Source organism: Columba livia, chromosome 36 (genome assembly GCF_036013475.1).
Source record: "Columba livia isolate bColLiv1 breed racing homer chromosome 36, bColLiv1.pat.W.v2, whole genome shotgun sequence".
Taxonomy (NCBI): domain Eukaryota; kingdom Metazoa; phylum Chordata; class Aves; order Columbiformes; family Columbidae; genus Columba; species Columba livia.
The window spans coordinates 443,066-459,057 of record NC_088637.1 but is presented as its reverse complement, the minus strand read 5'-3'; the positions used below and the strand labels follow the sequence as shown (position 1 = coordinate 459,057).

At 62.4% G+C, this 15,992-nt stretch overlaps 2 protein-coding genes across 3 annotated transcripts; both read right to left on the bottom strand.

Annotated features, from left to right (window-relative positions):
• Positions 1-3,653: 3,653 nt before the first annotated feature.
• Positions 3,654-12,102, bottom strand: TMEM147 (transmembrane protein 147). The gene is made up of 7 exons (XM_065044366.1): positions 11,885-12,102; positions 11,386-11,455; positions 10,588-10,653; positions 8,304-8,440; positions 4,875-4,959; positions 4,468-4,589; positions 3,654-3,816 (listed from the first exon to the last, which is right to left on the bottom strand). Exons 1-7 carry the CDS (start codon positions 11,959-11,961, stop codon positions 3,690-3,692), a joined length of 684 nt encoding a protein of 227 aa, XP_064900438.1. The 5' UTR covers positions 11,962-12,102; the 3' UTR covers positions 3,654-3,689.
• Positions 12,103-12,322: 220 nt separating this feature from the next.
• LOC135576964 (uncharacterized) lies at positions 12,323-15,672 on the bottom strand. 2 transcript variants are annotated; one of them, XM_065044368.1, is made up of 6 exons: positions 15,435-15,672; positions 13,910-13,951; positions 13,629-13,682; positions 13,298-13,522; positions 13,100-13,237; positions 12,323-12,991 (listed from the first exon to the last, which is right to left on the bottom strand). In XM_065044368.1, the coding sequence occupies exons 1-4, from the start codon at positions 15,487-15,489 to the stop codon at positions 13,308-13,310; spliced, it is 366 nt and encodes a 121-aa protein (XP_064900440.1). In that variant the 5' UTR covers positions 15,490-15,672; the 3' UTR covers positions 12,323-12,991; positions 13,100-13,237; positions 13,298-13,307. The 2 variants fall into 2 exon arrangements, with proteins under 2 accessions (XP_064900440.1, XP_064900439.1); XM_065044367.1 differs by having other exon boundaries at positions 13,100-13,522.
• Between the last annotated feature and the right edge of the window lie 320 nt (positions 15,673-15,992).

Genomic DNA, 15,992 nt, shown 5'->3' with positions numbered 1-15,992 from the left:
TGGGAAGGTCAATGGGGTCAATGGGGGTCAATGGGGTCAATAGGGTTGATGGGTCAAGAGGGTTGGGGGGGTCGATGAGGTCAATGGGGTCAATGGGGGGCAATAGGATCAATGGGAAGGTCAATGGGGTCAATGGGTGGTCAATGGGGTCAATAGGGTTGATGGGTCAAGAGGGTTGGGGGGGTCGATGGGGTCAATGGAGTCAATGGGTGGGCAATGGGGTCAATGGGGTCAGTGTGGTCAATGGGGGGCAACAGGGTCAATGGGGTCAATGTGGGGGCAATGGAGTCAATGGGGGGGCAATGGGGTCCATGGGGTCAATGGGGTTGATGTGTGGGTTAGTGGGGTCAATGAAGTCAATAGAGTCAATGGGGTCAATGGGGGGTCAATAGGGGGGCAATAGGGAAGCAATGGGGTCAATGGGGAAGCGATGGGGGTTCAATGGGATCAATGGGGTCAATAGGGGGACAATGGGGGCAATGGGTCAAGAGGGTTGGGGTGGTCAATGGGGTCAATGGGGTCAATGGGGTCAAGGAGGGCAAGGGGGAATCAATGGGGTCAATGGGGGACCAATGGGGGTCAATGGAGTCAATGGGGTCAAGGGGGGGCAATGGGGTGACTGTGGGGTCAATGGGGTCAATGGGGTGGGATAAGCTGGGGGTCAGGGGTCAAAGGTCACCTTGCTGATGCTGGTGCTGTACTTGACCTCCAGTTCGCTCAGCTCCAGTTTGTGGTCATCCTGGGGGCAGCGACCTCTGACCTCTGACCTCTGACCTTTCCAGTCCCTCCCAGTTCTTAGCGTCCTCCCCAACCCCCCAGCCCACAGGAGGGACCCAGGAGTTCGGGAGGGACCCAGGAGTTCAGGAAGGGACCCAGGAGTTCGGGAAGCGACCCAGGAGTTCGGGAAGGGACCCAGGAGTTCGGGAGGGGACCCAGGAGTTCTGAGGGACCCAGGAGTACAGAAAGGACCCAGGAGTCTGGAAAGGACCCAGGAGTTCGGGAAGGGACCCAGGAGTTCGGGAAGGGACCCAGGAGTTCGGGAAGGGACCCAGGAGTTCAGGAGGGACCCAGGAGTTCGGGAAGGGACCCAGGAGTTCGGGAGGGGACCCAGGAGTCCGGGAGGGGACCCAGGAGTTCAGGAGGGACCCAGGAGTTCGGGAAGGGACCCAGGAGTTCGGGAGGGGACCCAGGAGTCCGGGAGGGGACCCAGGAGTTCGGGAGGGGACCCAGGCGTCCGGGAGGGACCCAGGAGTTCGAGAGGGACCCAGGAGTCCGGGAGGCACCCATCCCCTCCCAGTGCTCCCAGTCTGGCCCAGTTACCACGTCCATCTCCCTCTTCATGTCCTCCAGTTTGTCCCGTTTCCGTTGGGCTTTGCCCCGGGTGGGGCCCAACTCGTAGCTCTCCTGGGGGGGTCAAGGTCAAGGTCAGAGGTCAAGGAGGTCAAGGTCAAGGGCCTCCATTCATCTCTCTGTGTATTGGTTCTTCCCAGTCCCTCCCAGTCCCTCCCAGTCCATCCCAGTCCCATCCCGGTCCATCCCAGTCCCTCCCAGTCCATCCCAGTCCATCCCAGTCCCATCCCAGTCCCATCCCAGTCCCTCCCAGTCCATCCCAGTCCCTCCCAGTCCATCCCAGTCCATCCCAGTCCCTCCCAGTCCATCCCAGTCCCATCCCAGTCCCATCCCAGTCCCTCCCAGTCCATCCCAGTCCATCCCAGTCCATCCCAGTCCCTCCCAGTCCATCCCAGTCCCATCCCAGTCCCATCCCAGTCCCTCCCAGTCCATCCCAGTCCCCCCAGTCCATCCCAGTCCATCCCAGTCCATCCCAGTCCATCCCAGTCCCTCCCAGTCCCATCCCAGTCCCTCCCAGTCCATCCCAGTCCCTCCCAGTCCATCCCAGTCCCTCCCAGTCCCATCCCAGTCCCTCCCAGTCCATCCCAGTCCATCCCAGTCCATCCCAGTCCCTCCCAGTCCATCCCAGTCCCTCCCAGTTCCATCCCAGTCCATCCCAGTCCATCCCAGTCCATCCCAGTCCATCCCAGTTCCATCCCAGTCCATCCCAGTCCCTCCCAGTCCCATCCCAGTCCATCCCAGTCCCTCCCAGTTCCATCCCAGTCCCATCCCAGTCCATCCCAGTCCCTCCCAGTCCCTCCCAGTCCATCCCAGTCCATCCCAGTCCCCCCACCCATCCCCATGTCCGTCCGTCCGTCCTCACCTCCTTCCCCATGGCAGCTCCCAGTGCCTCCCAGTAGCTCCCAGTGCCTCCCAGTCCCCTCCCCACCTCTTCTTATACCCCCCGAACCCCGGGGGCGGGAACCGCCCCAAGGTGACCTCGCCCGGACGCCTGGGTCCCTCCCGGACTCCTGGGTCCCTCCCAGACTCCTGGGTCCCTCCCAGACTCCTGGGTCCCTCCCGGACTCCTGGGTCCCTCCCAAATGCCTGGGTCCCCTATTTGGGTCCCTTCCTGCACACCTGGGTCCCCTGAACACCTGGGTTCCTCCCGAACTCCTGGGTCCCGCCCGGACTCCTGGGTCCCTCCCGGACTCCTGGGTCCCCCCCCGGACTCCTGGGTCCCCCCCCAAACTCCTGGGTCCCTCCCGGACTCCTGGGTCCCCTCCCGGACTCCTGGGTCCCTCCCGGACTCCTGGGTCCCTCCCGAACTCCTGGGTCCCCTCCCGGACTCCTGGGTCCCCCCCCGGACTCCTGGGTCCCCCCCCAAACTCCTGGGTCCCTCCCGGACTCCTGGGTCCCCTCCCGAACTCCTGGGTCCCTCCCGGACTCCTGGGTCCCCTCCCGGACTCCTGGGTCCCTCCCGGATGCCTGGGTCCCCTCCCGAACTCCTGGGTCCCCTCCCGAACTCCTGGGTCCCCCCCCAAACTCCTGGGTCCCTCCCGGACTCCTGGGTCCCTCCCCGAACTCCTGGGTTCCCCCCGAACTCCTGGGTTCCCCCAGACCCCTCCCCCCACCCTTGGGTCGCCCTTGATGTTGTTCCCCTCCCCCTCCTTATCACTTTCCATTTTATCAAATGTGGGGGGAGGGGGAGGCCCCGGACGCCTGGGTCCCCTTTTTTGTTGCTCGTTAATGATTAATTAATATTATCTTATCGGTCTTGTCCCCGGGACATCGGGAGGGGGGTTAATTAAGGGGGGTGTGGGGGGACTCTGAGGACCCAGGCGTTCGGGATTTCCCATCATGCTTCGCTCCACCATCATTGTTTCCCAAGGGGACCCAGGCGTCCGGGGAGGTTCCCATGATGCTTTGCAGGGGATGCCAAGAGTGACGTGACCCACCCCGAACGCCTGGGTCCCTCCTGCACGCCTGGGTCCGTGCCCGGACGTCTGGGTCCCTCCCGGACTCCTGGGTCCCTCCCGAACTCCTGGGTCCCTCCCTGAACTCCTGGGTCCCCTCCCGAACTCCTGGGTCCCTCCCGAACTCCTGGGTCCCTCCCCGAACTCCTGGGTCCCTCTAATCCCCCTAGAAGCTCCAAACCACCCATTTCCCCCCCATTTGCCTCGGTGCAACATCACTTCCGGTCCCCCTGGCGCCCCGGTGCCACCTCCAAACCTCCCCCCCCAAGCCCCCGCGATCCCGAACTTTGGTTCCGCCCCCAACTTTTTTGGTTCCCCCCCCCGAACTCCCGGGTTTCCCCCCCGAACTCCTGGGTCCCTCGGAACTCCTGGGTCCCTCACTGTTTATTGTTTCGGGGGGGGCAGCAGCGGCACCAGCACCCGCAGCGCCCCCAGCCCCAGCGCGGCCGCCCCCAGCGCCCGCAGCCCCAGCGCCCCCCAGGGGCCGAGTCCCAGCGCTTGCCCCGCCCACCTGCGGGGAGAACACAGGAAAAGGGGGCGGGGCTTCAGCGGGGGGCACGCCCCCTTGGTGAAGCCACGCCCCCTAGAGAGACAACATAGAGACACCTATAGATATCCCCGCACCCAAGCATTCCGATGGTTCAATGGGTTTACAAGCCCGCAAGGGTGTCCCCAAGGGACCCAGGAGTGCCCCAAGGGACCCAGGAATGCCCCAATGGACCCGGGAGTTCGAGAGGGGGACCCAAGAGTGCCCCAATGGACCCAGGCATGCCCCCCAGCCACTCCTCAGTCCCGCTCAGTCCTTAATCCCGCCCCTTCAGCCAGCTCCACCAATCCCCAGCCGCGCTCTGCCCTTACTTCCGCCCCCCAGCCCCACTCCACCAATCCTCAGCACCGCTCAGCCCTTAACCCCGCCTCCCCGCCACTCTCCGCCAATCCCCAGCCGCGTTTTGCCCTTAATCCCGCCCCTTCAGCCAGCTCCACCAATCCCCAGCGGCGCTCTGCCCTTAATTCCCCCCCACATTGAGTGCGCCACCGCCTTCACCATGACACCCCTCAAACGCGCCCTCCAACCAATCCCATGCCGCGCCCAGCCCTTAACCCCGCCCCCTCGGCATGCTCCGCCAATCCCGCCGCGCCGTTGCCCGGAAGCGCCGCCCACCCGATGAGGAAGCCCTCGTAGGCGGCGGCGCCCAACATGGCGGCGAGCGGCAGGCGCAGCGCGGGCGGCAGCTCCGGGCGGCCCCCGGCCCAGAGCAGCGCGGCGGCCGCTATGTGTCGGACCTGTAATTAGCGCTAATTAGCGGCTTAATTAACCAATTAACCACCCCCGGGGCGTCAGCGAGACATCCCGAGCCCACCCGGGGGGAGAAAGAGCGGTAATTAAGCGGTTTGGGGTAATTAACGGCGGGTTTAGGGGGGATTGGCGCCAAACTGAGGGAATTGGCGCCAAACTGAGGGAACTGGCGCCAAACTGAGGGAACTGGCGCCAAACTGAGGGAATTGGCGCCAAAATGAGGGGATTGGTCCAGTATGGACCAGTATGGCCCAGTATGGCCCAGCACTGACCAGGCTGATGTTGGAGTCCAGCCCCATCTGCAGGTGCCGCCAGTCGAACTCGACCCCCCGGGCGCCCACCCAGAGCGGGACGCACCTGCGGACCCAGGAGTGCCCCGTGGACCCAGGAGTGCCCCAAGGGAACCAGGAGTGCCCCAAGGGAACCAGGAGGGACCCAAAAACCACCCAAAGGGACCCAGGAGTGCCCCCAAAACCACCCAAAGGGACCCAGGAGTGCCCCAAGGGACACCCAGAGGGACCCAGGAGTGCCCCAAGGGACCCAGGAGTGCCCCAAGGGATACCCAGAGGGACCCAGGAGTGCCCCGATGGACCCAGGAGTGCCCCAAGGGACCCAGGAGTGCCCCCAAAACCACCCAAAGGGACCCAGGAGTGCCCCATGGACCCAGGAGTGCCCCAAGGGACCTAGGAGTGCCCCAAGGGACACCCAGAGGGACCCAGGAGTGCCCCAAGGGACCCAGGAGGGACCCAGGAGGGACCCAGGAGTGCCCCAAGGGACACCCAGAGGGACCCAGGAGTGCCCCAAGGGAACCAGAAGTGCCCCAAGGGACCCAGGAGTGCCCCAAGGGACACCCAGAGGGACCCAGGAGTGCCCCGATGGACCCAGGAGTGCCCCAAGGGACCCAGGAGTGCCCCAAGGGAACCAGGAGGGACCCAAAAACCACCCAAAGGGACCCAGGAGTGCCCCCAAAACCACCCAAAGGGACCCAGGAGTGCCCCAAGGGACACCCAGAGGGACCCAGGAGTGCCCCAAGGGAACCAGGAGTGCCCCAAGGGACCCAGGAGTGCCCCAAGGGATACCCAGAGGGACCCAGGAGTGCCCCGATGGACCCAGGAGTGCCCCAAGGGACCCAGGAGTGCCCCCAAAACCACCCAAAGGGACCCAGGAGTGCCCCATGGACCCAGGAGTGCCCCAAGGGACCTAGGAGTGCCCCAAGGGACACCCAGAGGGACCCAGGAGTGCCCCGATGGACCCAGGAGTGCCCCAAGGGAACCAGGAGGGACCCAAAAACCACCCAAAGGGACCCAGGAGTGCCCCAAGGGACCCAGGAATGCCCCAAAAACCACCCGAAGGGACGGAGGAGTGCCCCAAAACCCCCCCAAAAGGGACCCAGGAGTGCCCCAGGGGACCCAGGAGTGCCCCATGGACCCAGAAGAGATCCCAATGGACCCAGGAATGCCCCAAAAACCACCCAAAGGGACCCAGGAGTGCCCCAGGGACCTAGGACTACACATCCCCTATGGCCACCATATGTCCCCTATAGACCCCATATGACCCCTATACATCCCCTATAGCCCCCATACATCCCCTACAGCCCCCCATATGGCCCCTATAAACCCCATATGACCTCTATACATCCCCTACAGCCCCCATATGACCCCTACATGGTCTCTATGTCCCCCATGTGTCCCCTATAGACCCTATATGACCTCTATATGTCCCCTATAGTCCCCCTATGGCCCCTATATGTTCTCTATAGATCCCATATGGCCCCTATAGACCCCATATGGCCCCTATATGGTCTCTACATCCCCCATATGGCCCCTATACATCTCCTATAGCCCCCATACACCCCCTACAGCCCCCATATGGCTCCTATAGATCCCCTATGTCCCCTATATGTCCCCTACAGCCCCCACATGGCCCCTATAGACCCCCCATAAGTCCCCCATAGACCCCATCTGACCTCTATACATCCCCTACAACCCCCATATGACCCCTACATGGTCTCTGCGTCCCCCATATGACCCCTATGGCCCCTATAGACCCCCCAAGGCCCCTATATGGTCTCTACGTCCCCCATATGGCCCCTATAGACCCCATATGGCCCCTATACGGTCTCTACGTCCCCCATATGGCCCCTATACATCCCCTCTAGACCCCATATGCCCCTATATGTCCCCCATATGCCCCTATATGTCCCCTACAGCCCCCATATGGCCCCTATATGTCCCCCATATGGCCCCTATACATCCCCTACAGCCCACATATGTCCCCCATATGGCCCATATATGTCCCCTACAGCCCCCATATGGCTCCTATATGTCCCCCATATGGCCCTATACATCCCCTCTAGACCCCATATGCCCCTATACGTCCCCCATACGCCCCTATACGTCCCCTACAGCCCCCATATAGCCCCCATATGTCCCCCATATGGCCCCTATACATCCCCTCTAGACCCCATATGCCCCTATACGTCCCCCATATGCCCCTATACATTCCCTACAGCCCCCATATGTCCCCTATATGTCCCCCATATGGCCCCTATACATCCCCTACAGCCCCCATATGGCCCCTATACCTCCCCTACAGCCCCCATATGGCCCCTATATGTCCCCCATATGGCCCCTATACATCCCCTCTAGACCCCATATGCCCCTATATGTCCCCCATATGCCCCTATACATCCCCTACAGCCCCCATATGGCCCCTATATGTCCCCCATATGGTCCCTATACATCCCCTCTAGACCCCATATGCCCCTATATGTCCCCCATATGCCCCTATATGTCCCCCATATGGCCCCTATACATCCCCTCTAGACCCCATATGCCCCTATATGTCCCCCATATGCCCCTATACATCCCCTACAGCCCCCATATGGCCCCTATATGTCCCCCATATGGCCCCTATACATCCCCTCTAGACCCCATATGCCCCTATACATCCCCTACAGCCCCCATATGGCCCCTATATGTCCCCCATATGGCCCCTATACATCCCCTCTAGACCCCATATGCCCCTATATGTCCCCCATATGCCCCTATACATCCCCTACAGCCCCCATATGGCCCCTATATGTCCCCCATATGGCCCCTATACATCCCCTCTAGACCCCATATGCCCCTATATGTCCCCCATATGCCCCTATATGTCCCCTACAGCCCCCATATGGCCCCTATATGTCCCCCATATGGCCCCTATACATCCCCTACAGCCCCCATATGGCCCCTATACCTCCCCTACAGCCCCCATATGGCCCCTATATGTCCCCCATATGGCCCCTATACATCCCCTACAGCCCCCATATGCCCCCCATATGGCCCATATACGTCCCCTACAGCCCCCATATGTCCCCCATATGGCCCATATACGTCCCCTACAGCCCCCATATGCCCCTATATGTCCCCCATATGCCCCTATACGTCCCCCATATGCCCCTATACGTCCCCTACAGCCCCCATATGCCCCTATACATCCCCCATATGCCCCTATACATCCCCCATATGCCCCTATACATCCCCTACAGCCCCCATATGGCCCCTATATGGTCCATATACGTCCCCTACAGCCCCCATATGGCCCCTATACGTCCCCTACAGCCCCCATATGTCCCCCATATGGCCCATATACGTCCCCTACAGCCCCCATATGGCCCCTATACGTCCCCCACAGGCCCCTCGGGGTCCTCCTGGTACCGGGAGGAGACGAGTTCGGCGCCGGCCCAGCCTAGAGCGGCCACCAGGATGCGCAGCTCCCCCCGGCCCGCGCCGCGCCACAGCGCCACCTGCAGGCCCAGCAGGTCCAGCACGTCCAGCGACGCCCGCAGGAACTCCTGGACACACGGACACCGTGGGGGGGACACACGGACACGGGGACCCAGGAATGCCCCTTTTATGGGGGGTTGGGGCACTCCTGGGGCCATTTAGGGCCTTTGGGGAACTCCTGGGTCCCCACTCCCCACCCTTGGAGCACTCCTGGGTCCCTTTTGCGGGGTTTCGGGCACTCCTGGGGCCCTTCTAGGAGAGTTTGGGGCACTCCTGGGTCCCTTTGGGACACTCCTGGGTCCCCTCCCCCCACCCTTGGGGCACTCCTGGGTCCCTCCCCCCACCCTTGGGGCACTCCTGGGTCCCTTTGGGGCACTCCTGGGTCCCTTCCCACCACCCTTGGGGCACTCCTGGGTCCCTCCCCCCACCCTTGGGGCACTCCTGGGTCCCCTCCCACCACCCTTGGGGCACTCCTGGGTCCCTTTTGGGGGGTTTGGGGCAATCCTGGGGCCCTTCTAGGAGAGTTTGGGGCACTCCTGGGTCCCTTTGGGGCACTCCTGGGTCCCTTCCCACCACCCTTGGGGCACTCCTGGGTCCCTTTGGGGCACTCCTGGGTCCCTTCCCACCACCCTTGGGGCACTCCTGGGTCCCTCCCCCCACCCTTGGGGCACTCCTGGGTCCCCTCCCACCACCCTTGGGGCACTCCTGGGTCCCTTTGGGGCACTCCTGGGTCCCTTCCCACCACCCTTGGGGCACTCCTGGGTCCCTCCCTCCACCCTTGGGGCACTGCTGGGTCCCTTTGGGGCACTCCTGGGTCCCTTCCCACCACCCTTGGGGCACTCCTGGGTCCCCTCCCACCACCCTTGGGGCACTCCTGGGTCCCTTTGGGGCACTCCTGGGTCCCTTCCCACCACCCTTGGGGCACTCCTGGGTCCCTCCCTCCACCCTTGGGGCACTGCTGGGTCCCTTTGGGGCACTCCTGGGTCCCTTCCCACCACCCTTGGGGCACTCCTGGGTCCCTCCCCCCACCCTTGGGGCACTCCTGGGTCCCCTCCCACCACCCTTGGGGCACTCCTGGGTCCCTTTGGGGCACTCCTGGGTCCCTTCCCACCACCCTTGGGGCACTCCTGGGTCCCTCCCCCCACCCTTGGGGCACTCCTGGGTCCCTTTGGGGCACTCCTGGGTCCCTCCCCCCACCCTTGGGGCACTCCTGGGTCCCTTTTGGGGGGTTTGGGGCAATCCTGGGGCCCTTCTAGGAGAGTTTGGGGCACTCCTGGGTCCCTTTGGGGCACTCCTGGGTCCCTTCCCACCACCCTTGGGGCACTCCTGGGTCCCTTTGGGGCACTCCTGGGTCCCTTCCCACCACCCTTGGGGCACTCCTGGGTCCCTCCCCCCACCCTTGGGGCACTCCTGGGTCCCCTCCCACCACCCTTGGGGCACTCCTGGGTCCCTTTGGGGCACTCCTGGGTCCCCTCCCACCACCCTTGGGGCACTCCTGGGTCCCTCCCTCCACCCTTGGGGCACTCCTGGGTCCCTTTGGGGCATTCCTGGGTCCCTCCCTCCACCCTTGGGGCACTCCTGGGTCCCTTTGGGGCACTCCTGGGTCCCTTCCCACCACCCTTGGGGCACTCCTGGGTCCCTCCCTCCACCCTTGGGGCACTCCTGGGTCCCTCTTAGGGGTGTTTGGGGCACTCCTGGGTCCCTCCCCCCACCCTTGGGGCACTCCTGGGTCCCTTTGGGGCACTCCTGGGTCCCCTCCCCCCACCCTTGGGGCACTCCTGGGTCCCCTCCCACCACCCTTGGGGCACTCCTGGGTCCCTTTGGGGCACTCCTGGGTCCCTTCCCACCACCCTTGGGGCACTCCTGGGTCCCTCCCTCCACCCTTGGGGCACTCCTGGGTCCCTTTGGGGCACTCCTGGGTCCCTTCCCACCACCCTTGGGGCACTCCTGGGTCCCTCCCTCCACCCTTGGGGCACTCCTGGGTCCCTTTGGGGCACTCCTGGGTCCCTTCCCACCACCCTTGGGGCACTCCTGGGTCCCTCCCTCCACCCTTGGGGCACTCCTGGGTCCCTCTTAGGGGTGTTTGGGGCACTCCTGGGTCCCTCCCCCCACCCTTGGGGCACTCCTGGGTCCCTTTGGGGCACTCCTGTGTCCCCTCCCACCACCCTTGGGGCACTCCTGGGTCCCTCTGGGGCACTCCTGGGTCCCCACTCACCCCCAGCAGGTCAAATCCCCCCGACGGCCCCTCCCAGGTGGGGAAGAACGTGGCCAGGACCAGCATCTGGGGACCCAGGCGTCCGGGAGGGACCCAGGCGTCCGGGACCCCCCCCCAAACCCCTCCCAGTCCATCCCAGTCCCATCCCAGTCCCTCCCAGTCCCTCCCAGTCCATCCCAGTCCCTCCCAGTCCCTCCCAGTCCATCCCAGTCCCTCCCAGTCCCTCCCAGTCCATCCCAGTCCATCCCAGTCCCTCCCAGTCCATCCCAGTCCATCCCAGTCCCTCCCAGTCCATCCCAGTCCATCCCAGTCCATCCCAGTCCATCCCAGTCCCATCCCAGTCCCATCCCAGTCCCATCCCAGTCCATCCCAGTCCCTCCCAGTCCATCCCAGTCCATCCCAGTCCATCCCAGTCCATCCCAGTCCCATCCCAGTCCCATCCCAGTCCCTCCCAGTCCCTCCCAGTCCATCCCAGTCCCTCCCAGTCCCTCCCAGTCCATCCCAGTCCCTCCCAGTCCCTCCCAGTCCCTCCCAGTCCCTCCCAGTCCCTCCCAGTCCATCCCAGTCCATCCCAGTCCATCCCAGTCCCTCCCAGTCCCTCCCAGTCCATCCCAGTCCATCCCAGTCCCTCCCAGTCCCTCCCAGTCCCTCCCAGTCCATCCCAGTCCCTCCCAGTCCCTCCCAGTCCATCCCAGTCCATCCCAGTCCATCCCAGTCCCATCCCAGTCCCTCCCAGTCCATCCCAGTCCATCCCAGTCCATCCCAGTCCATCCCAGTCCATCCCAGTTCCCGTCTCACCTTTCCCAGTTGCACCAGTACATAGGTGGCTCCGGCCTGGACGCAGCGCCAGAAGGCGCTGTACTCTGACCTGCCCAGTATAAACCAGTATGGACCAGTATAAACCAGTATGGACCAGTATAAACCAGTATGGACCAGTATAAACCAGTATGGACCAGTATAAACCAGTACGGACCCCCCAAACCCTTCCCAGCCACTGTACTCTGACCTGTCCCAGTATAGACCAGTATAGACCAGTAACACCCTTCCCAGTCTCTGTACATGGATCTGCTCCCAGTATAGACCAGTATAGACCAGTATAGACCAGTATGGACCAGTATAGACCAGTATAGACCAGTAACGACCTTCCCAGTCACTGTACATGGATCTGCTCCCAGTATGGACCAGTATGGACCAGTAACACGCCCCCAACACTCCCAGTAACCCCCAGTCCCTCCCAGTATAGCCCAGTATAGCCCAGTATAGCCCAGTATAGCCCAGTATAGCCCAGCTCACTCACAGGCCGCTGCACTTATAGGTGATAAAATAGGGGAAATAGGCCAAAGCGAAACAATTCCCGAAGTGAAACAACGTCATCCTGCAGGGACCCAGGCGTCCGGGGGACCCAGGAGTGCCCCAGAGGACCCAGGAGTTCGGGGGGACCCAGGAGTTCGGGGGGACCCAGGAGTTCGGGGGGGACCCAGGCGCCCGGGCCGTTGCGGGGGTGACCGGAAGCGCTAAGCCGCGGTTTCCGGGACTACAACTCCCAGAGAGCACCGCGGCGGGGAAGGTTCCCCGGATGCCGGCGGCCAATCAGAGGCGAGGCCACGCCCCCCCGTGCCCGAACGCCTGGGTCCCCTCGGGGCATTGGCGGCAAAAGGTTCAGGAACCCCCAAAAAACCCCGAAATTCACCCAAAATTCATCGAAATTTCACCCAAAACTGCGGGAACGTCCAAATTTCTCTAAAACTCGTTTATTTGGCCCAAAAATCGGGAGAATTCGGTCACTGGATTAAAAAAAAACGGCCCCAAAAATGAGCCGATTGGCCCTAAAAATACAGACCTGGGAGGGACCCAGGCGTCCGGGAGGGACCCAGGAGTTCGGGAAGGGACCCAGGAGTGCCCCAGGGACCCAGGCATCCGGGAAGGGACCCAGGAGTTCAGGAAGGGACCCAGGCGTTCGGGAGGGACCCAGGAGTGCCCCAGGGACCCAGGCGTCCGGGAAGGGACCCAGGAATGCCCCATGGACCCAGGCATTCGGGAAGGGACCCAGGCGTCCGGGAGGGACCCAGGAGTGCCCCAGGGACCCAGGCTCCGGGAAGGGACCCAGGAGTGCCCCAGGGACCCAGGCGTCCGAGAAGGGACCCAGGAGTGCCCCAGGGACCCAGGCGTCCGGGAAGGGACCCAGGAGTTCGGGAAGGGACCCAAATAGGGGACCAAGGAGTTTCGGGAGGGGACCCAGGCGTCCGGGAAGGACCCAGGAGTTCAGGAGGGACCCAGGAGTTCAGGAGGGACCCAGGAGTTCAGGAGGGGACCCAGGCGTCCGGGAGGGGACCCAGGCGTGCCCCAGGGACCCAGGCATCCGGGTCCCTCACACCACGAGACTCTCCCGGCTCAGGGCGTCGTTCTGGGGAAAAAAGGTGAAAATTGGGGGTTTTAGGGACCCCAAAATTTATCAAAATGCCCCAAAATGCATCAAAACCCCCCAAAATTAACCCCCTTCCCCCCCCCGCACCTTTCGCAGCCGCCGGGGGGACCCATGGGGGCGGGGCCTCGCTTTGGCCACGCCCCCCTCGGTCACGCCCCCTCCCGGTTCCATCCAATCATCGCGGGACCTGGAGCGGGGGCGGGGCCCGGGGCTTCCCGCCAAAACCTCCGTCCAATCATCACGGGACCTGGAGCGGGGGCGGGGCCCGGAGCTTCCCGCCGAAACCTCCGTCCAATCATCGCGGGACCTGGAGCGGGGGCGGGGCCGGGGGCTTCCCGCCAAAACCTCCGCGGAGCGCCAGCGCCCCCTGGAGGGGGGGGAAGGGGAGGGGGGGGACCCAGGAGTTCGGGGGTGGGACCCAGGAGTTCGGGGGAGGGACCCAGGAGTTCGGGGGAGGGACCCAGGCGTCCGGAGGCTCGTGGAGGGAGGTGATGTCGCTGGGAGGTGGAGCTGAAAGAGAGGAGGGACCCAGGAGTTCGGGAGGGGACCCAGGCGTCCGGGGGAGGGACCCAGGCGTCCGGGGGTCCCAGTACATCCCAGTTCATCCCAGTCCCACCTGTTTCGGCCGTTCCCATTGGCTCCAGGAATCGCAGCAGGGGGAGGGGCGGGCCTGGGGGGGACCCAGGCGTCCGGGAGGGACCCAGGAGTGCCCCAGTGGACCCAGGCGTCCGGGTCCCCCCAGTGACCCCCCCCCAGTAACTCCCAGTAACCCCCCCAGTGCTCCCAGTAACCCCCATTAACCACCAGTAACTGCCCCCCCCCCCCCAAAGGGACCCAGGCGTCCGGGGCTGTGATTGACAGCGGGATGGATTTGATTGACAGGTGTCAGTCACTCACCTGTGTCACCCAGCAGGGGGACGTGGGAGCCCTGGGAGCCACCTGGGGACCAGTGACACCAGTATAAACCAGTATAACCAGTATCACCAGTATAACCCACCAGTATCACTAGTATAACCAGTATCACCAGTATAACCAGTATCACCAGTATAACCCACCAGTATAATCCACTATAACCAGTATAACCCACCCGTTACACCAGTATAACCAGTATCACCAGTATAACCCACCAGTATCACCAGTATAACCAGTATCACCAGTATAACCCACCAGTATAACCAGTATAATCCACTATAACCAGTATAACCCACCGGTTACACCAGTATAACCAGTATAACCCACCAGTATCACCAGTATAACCAGTATAACCAGTATAACTCACCAGTATAACCAGTATAATCCCCTATAACCAGTATAACCCACCGGTTACACCGGTATAACCAGTATAACCCACCAGTATCACCAGTATAACCAGTATAACCAGTATAACTCACCAGTATAACCAGTATAATCCCCTATAACCAGTATAACCCACCGGTTACACCAGTATAACCAGTATCACCAGTATAACCCACCAGTGACACCAGTATAAACCAGTATAACCAGTACAGCGAGTATAACCCACCAGTTACACCAGTATAACCAGTACAACCCACCAGTGACACCAGTATACCCCACTATAACCAGTATAACCCACCAGTTACACCAGTATAACCAGTATAACCCAGTATAATCCACCAGTATAACCAGTATAATCCACTATAACCAGTATAACCCACCAGTACAACCAGTATAATCCACTATAACCAGTATAACCCACCAGTTACACCAGTATAACCAGTATAACCCCATATAACTCCATATAACCAGTATAACCAGTATAACCCACCAGTGACACCAGTATAACCAGTATAACCCCATATAACTCCATATAACCAGTATAACCAGTATAACCCACCAGTGACACCAGTATAACCAGTATAACCCACCAGTGCCCCAAGCCCCCCCGAAAGGGACCCAGGAGTGCCCAAAACCCCCCAAAGGGACCCAGGAGTGCCCCAAAAGGACCCAGGAGTGCCCCAAAACCCCCCAAAGGGACCCAGGAGTGCCCCGAAAGGACCCAGGAGTGCCCCAAAACACCCCCAAAGGGACCCAGGAGTGCCCCGAAAGGACCCAGGAGTGCCCCAAAACACCCCCAAAGGGACCCAGGAGTGCCCCAAAAGGACCCAGGAGTGCCCCAAAACCCCCCCAAAGGGACCCAGGAGTGCCCCAAAAGGACCCAAGAGTGCCCCAAAACACCCCCAAAGGGACCCAGGAGTGCCCCAAAAGGACCCAGGAGTGCCCCAAAACCCCCCCAAAGGGACCCAGGAGTGCCCCAAAAGGACCCAAGAGTGCCCCAAAACCCCCCCCAAAGGGACCCAGGAGTGCCCCAAAACCCCCCCAAAGGGACCCAGTCACACCAGTATCACAAACTGGTAGTCCCAGTTTGTCCCAGTTTGTCCCAGTTTGTCCCAGTTTGACTCACTCAGGGTGTGGAGGGGGATGGGCGGGGGGGGGTGTCCATAAGCCCCGCCCCCCATCCCGGAAGTGGCAGCTTTTCCTGCCCAATACACTGTGGGGAAGAAAAAAGGGACCCAGGAGTGCCCCAAAGGGACACCAAGGGACCCAGGAGTGCCCCAAAGGGACACCAAGGGACCCAGGAGTGCCACACACCCTGAAAAGGGACACAGGAGTGCCCCAAAGGGACCCAGGAATACCCCAACCCCCCCCAAAAGGACCCAGGGCTGCCCCAAAGGGACCCAGGAGTGCCCCAAAGGGACCCAGGAGTGCCCCAAAGGGACCCAGGAGTGCCCCAGGGCTGCCCCAAACCCCCCCAAAGGGACCCAGAAGTGCCCCAAAGGGACCCAGGAGTGCCCCAAAGGGACCCAGGAGTGCCCCAGGGCTGCCCCAACCCCCTCCCGAAGGGGACCCAGGAGTGCCCTAAAACCCCCATGAAAGGGACCCAAGGGTGCCCCAAAGGGACCCAGGAGTGCCCCAACCCCCACACCCCCCCCCCCGAAAGGGACCCAGGAGTGCCCCAAAG